This window comes from Rhineura floridana, chromosome 4 (genome assembly GCF_030035675.1).
Source record: "Rhineura floridana isolate rRhiFlo1 chromosome 4, rRhiFlo1.hap2, whole genome shotgun sequence".
In the NCBI taxonomy this organism is placed as follows: domain Eukaryota; kingdom Metazoa; phylum Chordata; class Lepidosauria; order Squamata; family Rhineuridae; genus Rhineura; species Rhineura floridana.
Window position 1 is genome coordinate 168,836,301 of NC_084483.1, and position 17,179 is coordinate 168,853,479.

At 42.3% G+C, this 17,179-nt stretch overlaps 1 protein-coding gene across 2 annotated transcripts in view; it reads right to left on the reverse strand.

Annotated features, from left to right (window-relative positions):
- Positions 1–13,819, reverse strand: part of LYPLAL1 (lysophospholipase like 1) — a 36,377-nt gene extending 22,558 nt beyond the window's left edge. Inside the window, exons 1-2 of one of the 2 annotated variants that reach the window (XM_061625179.1) lie at positions 13,617–13,782; positions 7,073–7,172 (exon numbers count right to left, since the gene is read on the reverse strand). In XM_061625179.1, coding sequence (XP_061481163.1) covers positions 7,073–7,172; positions 13,617–13,701 — 185 coding nt within the window. In that variant the 5' untranslated portion in view covers positions 13,702–13,782. Of the gene's footprint in view, positions 1–7,072; positions 7,173–13,616 lie in introns of both variants that reach the window. The other variant, XM_061625178.1, reaches the window with a different exon arrangement.
- Positions 13,820–17,179: the final 3,360 nt, after the last annotated feature.

Here is a 17,179-nt window from a genome sequence, read left to right on the forward strand (position 1 = left end):
TGCCACCAGGGCCAAGAGGATGCCAGCATGGTTAATGAGCAGAGACAAAGAAGCTATTGGAGACGCTTAATTTAAAAAATGGACCACAGTAGTTCAGGCACTGGTGACTTCAAAATTACTGCAATGCATTCTATATGGGGTTTCCCTTGCACTTGATACTATATGCTAGCAGCATATAAAGCCATTAACAGCTTGGGATCCGTTTACTTGCAGGATCGCCTTACCCCATATATGCCTACTCAACTGCTTTGATCTGAGAACTGGCATTGTTACAGGTACCACGCAGTACTCATTCCACATTAAAATAAATCATTCTTTTAGTGTGGCAGCACCTACACCTTGGAACACTTGGCCTATTGACATCTGGCAAGCACCTTCGATGCACTCTTTCTGGCACCCACTTAAAACATTTTTGTTTAGGGAAGCTTATCTGGACTTGATATGTTTTCATCTCTTTTAAGTCTACTGCTAATTTTATATCTTTTCAATGTTTTTAATTATTTGCTTGGAACTGTTTTTATGGATAATTATAATATTTCTTGCAAACTGCTTAGAGGTTTTATTACACTCAAGTGATACATACATTTTGATAAATAAATTACCTGCTACAGCAGCTACCTGATCCTTTTTTAACTGGAGATGTCAGGGACTGAACCCAAGATCTTTTGGATGCAAAGCATGTGCTCTAGTACTCAGCGATAGTCTCCTCCCCAGCTGAACCATTCCAAATGTTCATAGACCACTGGTTACTGGTACAGAAAAATGCACTAAACATGAATCCACTAATACCCCAACTGTAAACATTCAAACTGTTGCATCGCCAGTGTCTAATGGGACCCAACGGATTACACAGGGCAGCTTTTTACAATCTTTAGATATCAAGGCCACAAGTATTTTTTCTGGATTAAAAATGGTTTATCCTTAGACTAAAAAAAGATGCAGAAATTTTCTACATCAGTTTGTCATCCTCCCTGCAACAGCAAGATAGCCCAGTTAATATAGCATCCCATGCTTCTGTTGGGTCACACAGGAATGGCACTATACTTCCACGGCAACGGCAATGACAATGCCTCTGGGATTCTGCCATTCCTGTAGCAGTCTGCATCAGGTTCTTAATCCCTCTCTTCAGATGATGTCACTGCCCATATAAGGGCAAAAAAGGGGGGATAAAAGTCACATGAGGCCTTACAACTCCAAAAGATCTAGAAAGCAGACAACATATCTTAATTTCTCAATTTTCAGAGAGGTAGCCATGTCAGTCTCTTGCAGCAAAAAACAAAAATTCTTGTAGCACCTTAAAAACATGTGGACAAAATAGGCACAACTGATTCTTTTTCAGTCACAATATGTTTTCATTGGCTTACCAGTGCCAGGATGCCTATGTTATCAAGTACTGTTTTTTGGGACTGGCATCTGTTAGCAAGATAATCATCACCACCTGTACTTTTATGCATTTTATTTCCTTCTGACATCACTGTTTACACTTCCCCCAACCATGTGTGTGTTTGAATGTGCATATAAAGCAAAACACACACAGAATAACACTTCATGCATCTGATGAAGTAGACTGTAGTCCACAAAAGCTTTATGACATAATAAATTTGTTGGTCTTTATGGTGACACAGGAGTCTTTGTTAATTTTTCAAGGCACCCTTCAGCTGCTGCTGCAGCACAATTGTATGCCTGTCCCAGCAGAGTTTGGGAATCACAGATGTATACCCGTTTCTGAACCCTATACTGGAAGTATTCCCAGCAGATGTTTATCCGAGTTTGCTGATCAGTTTTCCAGCCAAACTCCACCACACTGGCCTTGTTACTGAAAGTGGGCTGTGGTTGCATTTTTTTAAAAAAAGATTTTTTTAAACACAGCTCTGCCCACTTTTCACACAGGCCAGGCAGCATGACATCAGGGAGCCGAGAATATCCCCTCCTACAAATTGATGTTTGTGCCACAATTGGCACGCTCTATACTAATCATTGACTTAGTGGTCCAGCAAATTTTAGGGCTGCACATCTGTCTTGCTGACATCAGGGAAACCGAATCAGATTAATTCAGATTAATTAATTAGCAGATCAGAGATGCAGCTTTTGAGAGCCAAGTAAACACATTGCAGGCTGTCATGTTGTATTGCCGTTTCAGCTACTCTTCCTCTGATTGGACTTGGCTTCCCCAATAAAGGTCTCAATAGCAGCATTACATTACAGCTCAATGAAAAAGAGAGAAGGCAATGCATTGGGAAGGGCTTCCTCCGATCTCTGGGAAACAGCAGCATCGCTGCAGGTGACCCAGGAACGACCAGGGTCTGTGCTCTTTCCCCATGGCCTGGGATGCCTTCTGAGTTCCATTATATTTTAACGTTTGCTATTTTCTTTGTAGGAATAAAGAATCATTAAATAAGGGGAAGGGTAAAACTCTGGCCTCTCGAGTGACTCATCCTTACGCAAAAAGCCCTACAAATTACTTACGGATTTGATTTCATGCTCAAATGCAACCACAGTACTTAAAAAATTGACTGCAACAGCCATTGATGGAGTTGGTGTAAGGTAATCACTGAAAGATGCTATTATACAGCAGCCTTCGCCACCCTGGTGCCCTCCAGATTACAACTCCCAACAGGCCCAGCAGAGCTGTGCTGATGCAAGATGCTGTCTGAAATATCTGGAGGGCAACCGATCGGTGAAGGTTGTTATACATTATTAAATATATTTAATCATAGACATATGATTAAAATGGCACAACCTCTTCTGCTTGGCAAGGAAAGGTTCACAGTCATACTTAGGTGGTGAACGGTTGTGGCCATGTGCCACCTGGTTGAAGGGCAGGACATAAATACCCTCCCAAATAAATAAAATCTCGTAAACTACTCCATGGTTAGCATCACAGAGAGCCAATGTGGTGTACTGGTTAAGGTGTTGGACTACAACCTGGGAGACCAGGATTCAAATCCCCACAAAGCCATGAAGCTCACTGGGTGACCTTGGGCCAGTCACTGCCTCTCAGACTCAGAGGAAGGCGATGGTAAAATCACCTCTGAATACCGTTTACCATGAAAACCCTATTCATAGGGTTGCCATAAGTCAGAATCGACTGGAAGGCAGTTCATTTCCATTTTACCTTTCAGCACAGGAGTTCTATCAATTAATGAATGAAGCTGTCAACTTTATTTGTGAAAGAGCTAAAGGCAAAGATCTTATTTAACAAATGGCAATTTAATGGGTATTAGGCTGTGAATACACTAGCCACCAGAGCAAAGCATTTCCATTAGCCACGCCTGGAGGGGGAACAGATTCATCTGCCGATCAGTTACGAAATCTCTTTGCTCCCACCAGGTTTTACAGTAAAAAGGGTTGGGTTTGTCTAGCATCATGTGCCTCCATTTTCAGAAAAGAGAGGTGGAGACACACTGGAACTGGCAGAACAGTGAGTGTGTTTCTATCCTTAAGTCTTGATCTTTAGGGTGGGAAATACACATACATGCACATGTGGGGGCAAAAAAACCACAGTTACATGTACCAACATCTTTATACTTTAAAATCCCAAAATAATTGTTCTATTTTTATATTAATACATTTAAATCCCACCTTTCCTCCAAGGAGCTCAATGTGGCACACAATCATGGTTCTCCCCTTCCCGATTTTATCCTCACAACAACCCTGTGAAGTAGGTTAGGCTGAGAGGCAGTGACTGGTCCAAGGTCACCCAGTGAGCTACATGGCCGATCAGGGATTTGAACCCAGATCTCCCAGATCCTAGTCTGATTTTTCTAACCACTACGCCACACTGGCTCTCTTAATTATAAAGGATATGTTTGGGGGGGGGGGAAGGATAAAAAGCTGTATTGTGCCACTTCAAAAAGAGCTTGGATGCATGCTCACTGGAAGCTTTGACAGTAAGACTTTTTCAGATGGAGGATACTGGATTTATCAGTTGACTAGGGGCAGCTTATGTTGCTAGTCATACTGGGAAACAATTCATTCAGGAACCCTGTACAAAAAGGAGAGCTGAAGTGCAGAGTTCTATTCTCCTCCTTTAAGCGGTTATTTTGTTTATTTAGTTAGTTCATTTATATACAGCTTATATTTAAATAAAACTCTAAGCGGTGTACAACAAATCCAAACGTCTTAAAATAACAACTACAAAAAACAATAAAATACAGTTAACTGAACAAAGCATCCTCTTTAGTATCAACGTAATATAAACATTGCATATTAAACTAAGTACAAGAAGTACAAGAAAAAAATCATAATATACATAATAAACTAAACAGAATATTCCCTACGTTTCAAGGAAAAACAAACATGTTAAAACATAATAGATTAAACAAATTGGATTTCTTACACAGTATAAAAAAGCAAAACAATTAAAACAGCCAGCCCCCATTATATCACAATTTTGTCTTACTACCGTTGGGAAAAGGAAAAAAAACATTGAATTTATTCAAACACACCCTTACAAAATCAGCACATTTATATTTAAACATATCAGCATTCTAAACCAACACACTCACACTTATATATTTGAAGTCAAAGCCTGTCCGTCTCCTACATCCGTCACCTCTATGCATGTGGAAAAAAGCAAAAGCAAAAGCAAATTCAACTTTGGGCGTATCTATCTGTGGACTGGATCTTCATCAGCTGCATATCCAGCTCAACTAGACTACTGTAATGTGCTCTGTGTGGGGCTGCCCTTCAAGATGATCCAAAAGTTGCAGCTAGTGCAGTATACACTTACTAGATTGGTGAGTGATGCAGTCTGATGGGATCATGTGTCACCAGTCCTGAAAGAGTTGCACTGGCTTCCAGTGAGCCCAACTGAAGGTGTTAGCACTAGTGTACACAGCCTGAGATTCAAGTACCTAAAAGAGCATCTTCCCAATATCTACCGTCTCAGTCCCTATGACTGGCAGAGGAGGCCCTCTTGGTGATGCCACTACTGGGTGATGCCGCTGCTGGGTGCTGTCAGGTTGGTGCTAACTCATGACAGGGTATTCTTGGTGGCAATTCCCGATGTGTGGAATGACCTCCCCGTTTGGCTGAATCTGTCTCCCTTATTATAAATTCTCAGGGGGAATGTAAAAACATTCCTGTTCATTTGATGTCTGAAAGCTACTGTTCCTGGCAAACTTCAAATTATTAGCCATGACGATCTGTGTGACTGTTTTTAAATGTTTTAAGATGTTCTTAATGGTTTTAAATGATTTAAATATGCTTTAACTTTAATTTTAATTGCATTGTTCTGCTACTATTGTTTGCTGCTGGGCTCCCTTGAGATGAAAAGCGGGATAGAAAATTAATACATAAATAAAAAAATAAAATATTGTCTGCACTACATTCTATTCTAATCACATCCCCGTCTGGGTCATTCCCATTGCTACAGGTACTTCAATTTCTTATGCTCCCTCTTCTACTGATGAAAGAAAGAGCAAGTTAGAGGGAAGCTGATTCCTGCTATTTCCTAAACACTGACAGAGCATCAAACCCTCAAGTTAATTAGTTACAACTTTGAATAACAAGCAGATGATGACAATGATTTAAATAATTAACAAAATTTTAAACCAATAAACAATACATCAATAATTTGGAGTGGTATCCAACTAACGTGTTCCGTCAGCACAAGGATTACTGCAGATGTCTGGCTTGGCCACAGTGACACGTGCCTTAGTCACATCCCATTTGGATTACTCTTAATGCACTCTACGTGGGGCTGCCTTTGAAGAATGTTTGGAAACTTCAGCTGGTCCAAACAGCCACAGCAAATTGTTAACTAAAGTACGCAACTCTGTCATTACAACAGCTCCACCTGCTACCAGTCTGTTTCCGAGCACAATTCAAAGTGCTGGTTATGACCTATAAAGCCCTATACAACTCGGGTCCAGGCTATCTGAAGGACTGTATCTTCCCATATGAGTACATCCGAGCCCGGAGATCATCAGGGGAAGCCCTTCTCTTGGTCCTGTCACCCTCACAGGCATGTCTGGTGGGAACACAGGAAAAAGCCTTCTTGGTGGCTGCCCCCAGGCTCTTGAACTCCTTCCTAAGAGGTTAGACTGGATCCCTGCTTGCCGTCTTTTGGTCAGCAGGTGAAGAATTTTCTGTTCCAACAGGCTGTTGGGAGCTGACTGCACGGGCTATTAAATAGGGTGTTTTACTGATCTGTATCGCTGTGTTTTAAATAGTTCTAATTTTACAGTTAGTTTAATTACATTTTAATTATAACTTCTGTATGTTTTATTTGTATGCTTTTAACTGTATTTGTTTTAATTCTTGTAAGCCGTCTTGAGTTCCAGTTCTGGGAAAAAGGCGGGATATAAATGAATCATCATCATCATCATCCCCCCATCCCATCCTGGCATGAGGTCCCCTCTAGAGCAGATTTGGTGCAGGGTGTGTGCGGGGAGAGGAGGGAACGAAGTTCCACTGCACAAATTATATACCCAGTCGATCACTGTGCTCTGCATGTGAGGGTCTCCTGCAGATACCATCTTATCAGGAGGTCCGTTCTGCACAACTCAGGAAGCAGACCTTTAGTGTGGCGGCACCTACCCTGTGGAATCCCCTCCCCTTAAATATTAGGCACCATCTCTGTTAACTTTTTGGCGCCTATTGAAGCCCTTCCTCTTTCAACAAGTCTTTTAAGTAGACCATATTCCAGTCTGCGTCTGTGCTGCAAGTGCTTTTTAATATGTTTTTAAAGCTGTTTTTAAGATGTTTTGTTTTAATATGCTTTTAAAGATTTTTTGTTTTAATATATGTTAAAGTTTGTTTTTATGATATTTTAGAGTGTTTTTAGTGCTTTTGTTTGCCGTCCTGGGCTCCTACTGGGAGAAAGGGTGGGATATAAATAATAATAATAATAATCCTTGCACTGATGGAACACTTCACTTGGATACCACCCATTATACACTCATTAACAGTAATAGTTGATAATTAAGAGAGTGAAGAAACAACTACCTAACTTTAAGTCACATGATACCTAATACCATGTTTGGGTTTACGTGGTCTTGTACTAGCATTATTCCAAACAGTTTAAAAAGAGAACTTAAGGCTAGTATGAAAATGCATTAAAGAATACCTGGCGGGAGCTGTTGGATATATGACTTTTATATGTTGGAAAGACAAATCTTGACTCAAAACCCCTTTGATCCAATCTCTTACTCCTTGGCCAGTATCACCTGAGTAATACAAAAAGAGAAAAGACTTCTTTAGATATTTACATATCCAGCAGAGAAACTGAACGACGTCTGTAAAGACATGCTCAACCTTATTGGATTTCAGAGCAGCTTTGTGGCCCGGTTCAGATGATCATTGCAGGCTTCATAAACAATGGGGCTGAAAGCTCTTCCCTCAGTACCCATCCCGTTCTCTGTTGTAGGCCAGTTTCAGTGGAAAAATCCTGGCTTGTATAAAAGAGTTATACCTGTTACATCTGAAGCAGTGAATTCTGGCTTAATGATGATGATGATGGACTGCCTTCAAGTCGATTCCGATTTATGGCAACCCTATGAATAGGGTTTTCATGGTAAGCGGTATTCAGAGGTGGTTTACCATTGCCTTCCTCTGAGTCTGAGAGGCAGTGACTGGCCCAAGGTCACCCAGTGAGCTTCATGGCTGTGTGGGGATTGGAACCCTGGTCTCCCAGGTCGTAGTCCAACACCTTAACCACTACACTACCCAAAGATTATCCAAAACAGATCCTTCCATGGTGAGCACAAAAGTCCTTTCTTACAGGATCCAAAAATCATTTTGTAAACTGGTAAAACCAGAGGTCCTCTTTAATAACTAACAGATTGAATATATTGAAGAAAAATGTGTCAGGCCAATTTTCAATGTATATTAATGAGAGCTTCCAAGATGCACATTCCTCACTATGCAGTGTGAGGCTTGCATATCTGCTACCCTTTATGACTGGTATGGCTCTTCAAATGTTGTTGGTCTCCAGTTCTCATCAGCCCCAACCAGCATGGCCAGTCATCAAGGATGATGGGGGATGAAACCCAGCAACATATGGAAAGCCACAGGCTCCCTATCCTTGTTATGAGGCTGCAATCCCAAAGTATGTTCTGGAAGGCACACAAGGCCACCACCTTCCTGATGCTAAGCAGGTCTGGGTTTGCTCAAATCACTGGGAACTCCATGTACACAATCTTTGGTTTCATGAAAGGAGAAAGGGGGGACATAAATGTAAGAAATAAAAAATAAAATAAGCACACTTACTGGGGCAGGGATAGACAATGAGATGCTCTCCAGATGTTATTGGACTTCAACTTCCATCAGCCCCAGCCAGCATGGTCAATGATCAGGGATAATGGGAGTTTTAGTTCAACACCACCTGGAGGGCACCATGTTGGCCGCCCCCATAATACGGAGTAAGGCCCATTGGACATCGCAGCTGCATTTGAACATCATGATAAACTATGGTCTATCACAACTCCTCCCCTCTTTTAATGTAACTATAAGGAGTATGGAAGGTTTTGCTTCCATTTTGGATTAATCGCATCTTGCTATCTCATCCAAACCCAACAGACTATGGCTAATCTTAAATATGGTTTGTTTGAAACAAACCTACCTCAAACCATGATTTATGAAGCTGCCTTTTTTCCCCAAACAAACCATACTTAAGATCAGGGCTGTGGAGTCGGAGTCAGAAGCAATTATGGGTGGAGTCGGTAGAAATGTATCAACTCCGACTTCAAAATAAATTTTGATTGACAAATTAATGTCAAAGAAGATTCCCATGAAGTCAGCTGTAGTTGAGCATTTCACCATAACTCAAGATGGAAAACATTTTGTGTGTCAGTGTATGACACAGGACCCAGATGAAGACAAATGCTGTGATGCCAAGATCAGTGCATATTCAGGCAGCGATAAAAATGCTCCTATGAGAGCTTCCAATTTAAAAAGACATTTACAGCCCTTTCCAGGGCTGTGGAGTTGAAGCAATTTTGGGTGGAGTCGGAGTCGGACAGTAGAAAAATAGAGGAGTCGGAATTGGAGTCGAAGGTTTGGTGTACCGACTCCACAGCCCTGCTTAAGATTAACCATGTTTATGGGTCAGGCTGTTGCTAACCTGTGATTAAACAAAATTGGAAATAAAAGCTTCTGATCCCCTCTTTTCGGCCTTATCAGAAGAGGAGAGGTGAATGACCCCAGGGAATGGGGAGGCTAGGCTCATTCCAATCAATCAGTTAATGGGACTTATTTCTAAAGAAATATGCATAGGATTGCACTGTTAGGTGGGTTTTTTCTTCTTTGTTTTAGTAAGTGGGGGAAGACTATCATATAACTTAGATTAAATAAGGGGTAAAAGTGATTTGAGCTGTTGCTTTAAAGATATTAGAACCTCAGAAAAGCCCTGCTGGATCAGGTCAAAAGTCCCTCTAGTCCAGCATCCTGTTCTCATAGTGGCCAACCATATGCTAGCAAGCAGGACCTCAGCACAACAGTGCTCTGTCCACTTGTGATTCCCAGCAACTGGCATTCAGAGGCATGCTGCTCCTGACAGTGATTCCTTGCCCGATACTGTAACATCCCATTCTGTTGTCCTCCTACCTCCACTGTCGCAACACACAGAGATCTACACAGCAGGGTGTGTGTGTGTGTGTGTGCGCGCGCACGAGAGAGAGAGAGAGAGAGAGAGAGAGAGAGAGAGAGAGAGAGAGAGAGAGAGGAGTGAACAGAAGGTAGCTTTCACCTTCTGTGAATAAGTCCTCACTATCCTGGAGACCTTGAGCAACAGGTGTTGTCTCTGGGCCTGGTACTGGCAACCACAACGTTTCTAATTTCCATAAATACAAGGGTAGTAAAACATTTTAAGCAACTTTACAGTGCTATAGCCTCATTCACACTTTTAAAAAAAAGTTTATTTAAACCCACATGAAAAAGGCTTTGATCTAGCTCACCTACTCAAACACAACAAATTAACTGGGCTGGAAGAGGATCTCACTTGGTGAGGAATAACAAACTCAGCATGCCTGTGGTCAGATAACAAGATGGCCCTAAAGTGATGAAAAACATTAAAGTACTCTGGGACTGTGTACTCACTGTCTAGGCCATCCTCTCCCCCAATAATTAACTTAAAATCAGTACAAAGTAGAAGTCTTTGGAATGGGCACACCTCTAAGGTGCAATTGTTTTTGGTACAGCCAATCACCATCACAGGCACAGCTAGGCATCAGAGAACAATGCAGAACACCACATCAGTCCATACTGAGAAAGTTAATCTGACCATTCCCTTAAGTCGTTTCCACACTGTCGCTATTTTTGGGTGGAATTCAATCACATACTGGCAAATTCAGATTGTGCAACTAAAGCTGATTTGGAGCTATGGTGCAACACACCTGCATCCACAAAAGATCAGACTTCTTGCAATAAGGAAATGGATGGGAAAATGCAGTGGAATGCATGAAATAGCACTTGCTTTGACGCCACTTTGCCCAGTCTCCTCGTAACCAAATCAGTTGTGAATGTTGATTTAACCAAAGTCGCCTAGCAACATTGCTGCAAACAAATCAGGATGAATACTACATAAAAAGGTTGTCTGGAAGCACCTTTGGACCCTAACTTCCCAAACTATTAAATCCAACTGTAAAACACACTCATACTTCCAACAGAAATGCATCAAAAATGAAAGGCTGTACAGTACTTGAGTCAGCAGTGGAATTGTCCTCAAACCCTAAATTTGACCCTCTCCTGTAGAATGTATTATTTGTATAATCAAAGCAAATTTGGAGTAAAATGGAGATGACAGCAAAAACAATGACTTTGCATTCAATTTGTAGAGAAGCTATGGGGAGTCCCATAGACTGCACTTACATGAGACTAAATCCCACTGAATTCATTGGATGCATAGGACTGGACTATACCATTTTGTCAGGAGGTCCATTCCGCACAACATAGGAAGCAGACCTTTAGTGTTGTGGCGCCTACCCATTGAATTCCCTCCCCTTAAATATTAGACACGTGCCATCTCTGTTCTCCTTTTGGCGCCTACTGAAGACGTTCCTCTTTCAACAAGCCTTTTAAGTTGAGACCTTATCCCAGTCTGCCTCTTTGTTGGAATTGCTTTTTAAGATGTTTTTAAAGCTTTTCTAAAAAGATGTTCTGTTTTAATACATTTCAAAGTCTGTTTTTAAGATGTTTTAGCGTATTGTTAGTGTTTTGTTTACAGCTCTGGGCTCCTACTGGGGATACAATATAAATTTAATAAATAACACCAACAATAAAGACTCTTATGTTAATTCCCTTGTGCCTCCAGCTTCTTCCCAATTGTCATGTCTCCCTGAAAAAGTCTGAGCTACTACTAACAGGGTTGCCAACTTTTGGATTGGCCTGTGTAGCTAGACCTTAAACAGCAGTTTAATCTGTAACAGTTGGCAGGTAATTATACTTAGTTTCATGCTATGAACATCTTTACCTTCAGATTTTTGCATAACAAAGGCACGGGGAGAGTTAGGATGTTGATTCCTGAGTAGTGGTAATGCTAGTTAGAACAATTATAATTACTAAGATGGAAGAAAGGAGGGGTGCCTTAATGTATGATTGATAAAATGTGCAAGCGGTCATATACATTTTTTTTTTACTGAATGGTTAGCACCATGAGATGGGGTGAATCACTGGGCATAATCCAGAGCAGTCTGGTGCCTTTCAGATGTTGTGGACATAGCCAAATGAAGGGAGCTGAAGTCCAAAACATCTGGAGAACACCAGGTTGTGGAGGGCTTCAAAGTCCCATTGTGGCTTAAAACTTCACTAGGGAAGCACTGCCAGACAAATACATTTTTACCAAAATGTCTTAGGCTCCCTCTGATTACACCATCCCAGGATGCTGAACTGAAACATCAGATTGCACTTTGGAATGTTTTGAAAGAAGTCTTCCATCTCCATCCTTACATTGACCACTGGTGATGGTGTTAAATATCACCTTCTTTCCAGGTCCTGTAATCAACAGCACAGTCACAAGCCTCTGCAACTGGCTGGCTATGCTACCTGGTTGTGACTTTCAAAGGGGAACTTGCAGAGGTGGGTTCTGTATCTGCACACCTTCTTGGAACATTACAAGAAGCGCTATCAGCCATTTAAAGAAACAGGAACATAGGAAGCTGCTTCATACTAAATCAGACTATCTAGAACAGCATTGCCTACGCTGCCTAGCAACAGCTCTGTAGGGTTTCAGACAGGAATCTTTCCCTGGCCTACCTGGAGGTGCCAGAGATTGAACCTCGGACCTTTTATTGGTAAAACATGTGATCTGCCACTGAACCATGGTCCTTTCCCTAAACAGGCATCAAATGGGTAGACTTTCTACTAGGAGGACTGAGGGAAAACCTCAATCCAAGCAGCAAAAAAGGAGGGGTGGTTAAAGGTAGAGAGCAGAAAGCCATATACAGGTACACAAAAAGTAAGTCCCACTGAGTTTAATGGGTCTTACTCCCAGATAAGTGGATATATGATTGCAGTCAAAGATTCACAAATGACAGGGGATGTGCAGGAGTAAATATGTAGCTTTGCAGATATTTTCTTTCTTTTTGTAGAAAATAAGGGTGCACGAACACTTCCATACTTGAATAGTAGTGGAAACTTTCTAGCTTCTGATAAAACTAAAAACATGATGTAGAATCAAACTTGAAAACAGCTTCCCAAATGCACAAGAGGGGGTACTGCGTAAGTTGTCACTAGTGAAGGCGCAGTCACTGTCCAATAGGCACTTACACAGCCATATTCTACACAGCATTGTAGAAAATCACATTTTCCCAACAACCAAACATTGCTGTTTGGGGGCAGATTCACACAAGTGGCTCCTGTTTCCATATACTCTAGTACATTCGTATGTGGAGAAATGGTTAAAGTGAATTAAAGCTGTTTACACAAGGGCAGCCACAGCCATTCTCATGTCTGCATCAGCTTGTAAAGGGAAAGCCACAAGTATGGAAACACTTACCTAAATAGGAGGCTCAAATTAATACTGTTTTCCATACACTCAGGAATATGCGAGACAAAAATTAAAGTGTCACGTCATTGCTCTGATGCAGAACAAGTGTTTCAAAAATGCAATATCCCTACAGCTTTTCCTATATGGGTCAATCTTTCACTGATAAAATCCCATTTCTACACACCACATTAAAGTCAGTGAGATGTGTCCTTCCTGCCAAACCAAATATGCTAACATCAAGGGTGGAGAACCTGGTGCCTTCCAAATATTGTTGGACAGGAACTCCCATCATCCTGGTCATCGGAGTCCAATAACACCAGAAGGGTCACAGGTTCTCCATCCCTGATTTAAAAGGACACCACCCAAATGCAAAGTGATAGGCAATCCCTTTACACTCAGTAGACACAAAGTTCATCCAGCAATGAGCCCCTACAGGGCACACGCACACGCATCCATTCATGTAGAAATGTGAGTCAGGCTGGCTTGAACCCCTGAACCTCTTTCTTTTTAACTCTAAAGAACGGAGGAGAAAGTAAGTTTACAAATTCTCCTCGCCTCTCTACCCCACAAGCAGCCATCCCCCTTTTTTTGCAGGCAACTCCTTTTCTGTGACATGCTACTACTCCCACCCCATTCTCTAGTATTGGCCAAAGTAGGAGAAGCTCCCGCAGGGATCCCAACCATCCACCTGAACCGTGGAGAAAGATGACTGAAGCCGTGTGTCTCTCCGCGGGGGCCACCACGCTCCTGTGCAGCGCGACTTGGGCCGCCATGCCCGCAGCTCCGCAACGAAAAGGGGCGGCGATAACTCACGGCGCCGGCGCGTCGGAAAACCGTCCGGAGCCTGTGGCTGAGAACTGGCGGCTCCGCCTCCATTGAGCTGTGCCGGCTTCGATTGGAAGTGCTTTGCGCGGAAGCCGGGTGGGAGGAACCGACGATAGCATGAGGTATGGCTGGATCCAATGCGGGGTTAGAGGCGTTTCAGTGCGGATTACCATTTAGAGACGAGCGAAATTCCAAGGGGGAAAGGGATTCAGTGTAATCTTATACGTCTCAGAAGAAACTCCACTGATTTCAATGGGGTTTAGTTGGACCAGGATTGCTACCTCATTTCTAGTAAAGGACATCAATTCCTTGGATGGGAAGGATTCCTTCTGGTCTATAAGCTGTTTTATGTGTCGGGATCCTCTCCTCTGAAGTTAGCAGGCATGAAAACGCACTCTGCACTTCTTGAGGGTTTTTTTTTTTTGACGTTTTCTTTCTTGGGATATTTCAGAGTTGAGCCATGATATTGAAAACACTTACCAGGGTTGTGCTCTAAGTATACATGCACGCTAACACCAGTGAAGACTGTGGTCCTTTGCGCGCTTTCTTGACAGTAAACAAGGAGAGAACTGGGCTATAAAAGTCTCGCAAGGGAACAAAAGAGAAATTGGGGGGTGTGGTGGGAAACGGTTTGTATTGGAAAGGCGACAGCAACAAACCACCCCCCTTTTGTGCTTACTTAATTACAGAAGTTTGCCATCCATGCTGCCCTAGAAGTCCTCATCTGTGTGACATTTCTCATCTGTGTGAATCAGCCTTATTAACGTGTCAATGCTTTAAGCTGGAACTATTTAATTTTCACAGGGTGGGGAAAAGCAAGCGCTGTGATGTTGTAAAAGCCACCCTAGTAAAGTCAACTTTTCTGTTGGAAAAAGGTGGAAAGAGCTTTCTGAGGCGTTTGCTTTCATTAACAGAATGGCAGTTGAGATGAGTTAATATATAGTAAGAAAGTACTGGATTTCGTTTCAGTTAATAAATCATAAGTTAGAAGGGGCCTTTACGACTTCTAATCTAACCCCTAGAAGGAAAGAGCTGGACCTCAGTGGCAGAGCAACTGTTCTGCATGCAGAAGGGCCCAGGTTCAATCCCTGGCATCTCCAGGTAGTGCTGAGAATGTCCTCTGTCTGAAAATCTGGGAGATCCACTGCCAGTCAGTGTAGACAATACTGAGCTAGATGGACCAGTGGTCTGACTCAGTATAAGGCAGCTTCCTATGTTCCCTGCTCAGGGCGGGAAACCCAACCAATAGCTAGCTAGCCTCTGTAGGAAGACCAACAGGCAGCCAGGGAGAGCCCACCACCCTTCTAGGCAGTGGTGGCTAGTGAGCCAGTGTCAGTGGGGCAGTGGAATATGCTCTGGGTTTTAGTTTGGGGTTTAGCTTTCAGAGCCTTGGATGGCTCCAGAAAGTTTGGACTAAAACCTGGAACAGATTCTACTGCCCCACTGATATGGAGCCACCAGCCGATGCTTCTTCTAAGCAGTAAGTTCCATTGCCAAACTGCTCTTACCATCAGATGTTTCTCCTAATGTTCAGCTGAAATCTACCTTCCTGAAGATGGTGGCAGCTGTCATAGGCAGCACTGCATTGAACTGACTGGGACTTACTTGTGACCTTGCTGCGCTGGTGTTTTTGCACATTGTGTAGTCTGATCCTATCCAAGTTTCTTCCTCCTGCCTTTCTGCCTTCCTCTAGTTTTGCTCACACCTTCCTTGGCAACTAACTGGACCTCCTTAGGGAGGCCCGGTGCTCACTTGTGAAAATCATTCCAATTTGTCAAAGGCATTTTAATCGCCTTCATATGTGGATTAGTTCAGAAAACACATGTGAAGTAAGCGCTTGTCCAGTCCCTTCCCATTGTTATACTACTGGGAGCTCATGTTTATGGCTTCCACATTTTGTCATTTATTTGTCTGAAGTGGGGCGGAGGTGTATTCCCCTCCCCCAGCTTATGTGCTGCCATAATAGCCTTTCCTCTCCAGCTAATAAGTGTTTTTTTTTATCACTTATTAGCTCAGCTCCCCAGCTGTGCAGCACCACTCCCTGGTGTGAACTACAGAGGCACAATTCTGACAAGTTTATTTTGGCCCAAATTTACAACATTTCATATGGGTGAATGAGGATCATGTTTGCATTTCCATTGCAATATTCTTATTTTGTGTGACAGCATCTGTCTGCACAGTGCTAGAAACACTGAAAATGTGGCATTTTGGAAAGGTAAAAATGATATGTGGAACAACTTGTTAACTACAGGAACAAAAATGAGGGAGGGGAAATAGGTTAGCTGAAGCCTCAGTTTTTTGCCAACACCAAGCCTGACATTCCTTCTGCAGAGGAATGATCCACGTGCATTTTTCAGTGGTGAAACACCACTGAGTTATATGTATTTAATCACCTTTATATACATCTGTCAGGATATGCAGAGTGGCATACATGAGGGTCATCCCATTTTGTATTCATACAACAGCCCTGTCAGGTAAAGATGGCGGTTTGCCCAAAGCCAGGAGTTGGCAGGTGGGTTTATAGAGGCCTGAGCAATATTGTGTTACCACCACCCTCACTGAGGCCCCATCTGCACTGTAGATTTAACACACTATGATACCACTTTAAACAGTCATGACTTCCACCAAACAATCCTGGGAACTGTAGTTTGTTGTTTAGTGCTGAGAGTTGTTAGGAGACCCCTATTCCCCCCACAGTGCTACAGTTCCCAGAGCGGGTTAATAATTAATCCCTCTTCCCAGGGAACTCTGGAAACTAGCAGCTCTGAGGGGAATAGGGGCCCCCTAAGAACTCTCAGCACCCTTAGCAAATGACAGTTCCCAGGATTCTTTGGGGGAAGCCATGACTGTTTGAAGTGGTATAATACTGCTTTAAATGTATAATGGAAATGGGGCTTGACTCACACTTGACTGTGGTGTGCCCAGGATGGAGTCTAAGGCTCATTAAAAATACTCTGTTCATCTATGGCATGGATGAAAAATCTGTGGTGCTTCAGATGTTGCTGTACTCCAGCTTATTATTTTATTTATTTATTATTTGATTTATATCCCGCCCTTCCTCCCAGCAGGAGCCCAGGGCGGCAACTTCCATCACACTCAGCTACCATGCAATGATCAAGGAATAGTTTTCGTTACCACTGAGAATTAAGGAGGTTCCATTGTATTTATAAGCTATGGACATCCATCCTGCAACGTTATCCAGACCCTTGAGGAAATGGGACATTTTGAAACTAGAAATGGCTTAAACAAAGGCTTTGCTTAGTTCAGGAACTCCATGTGTTACATTGAACCAAGAGTTCCCATCTTGGAAAACGTTGGCTCCTTGGAATATGCAAAGTCGTTGAACTCCCTCCAAATTATTATTATTATTATTATTATTATTATTATTATTATTATTATTATTATTATTATTATTATTATTATTAT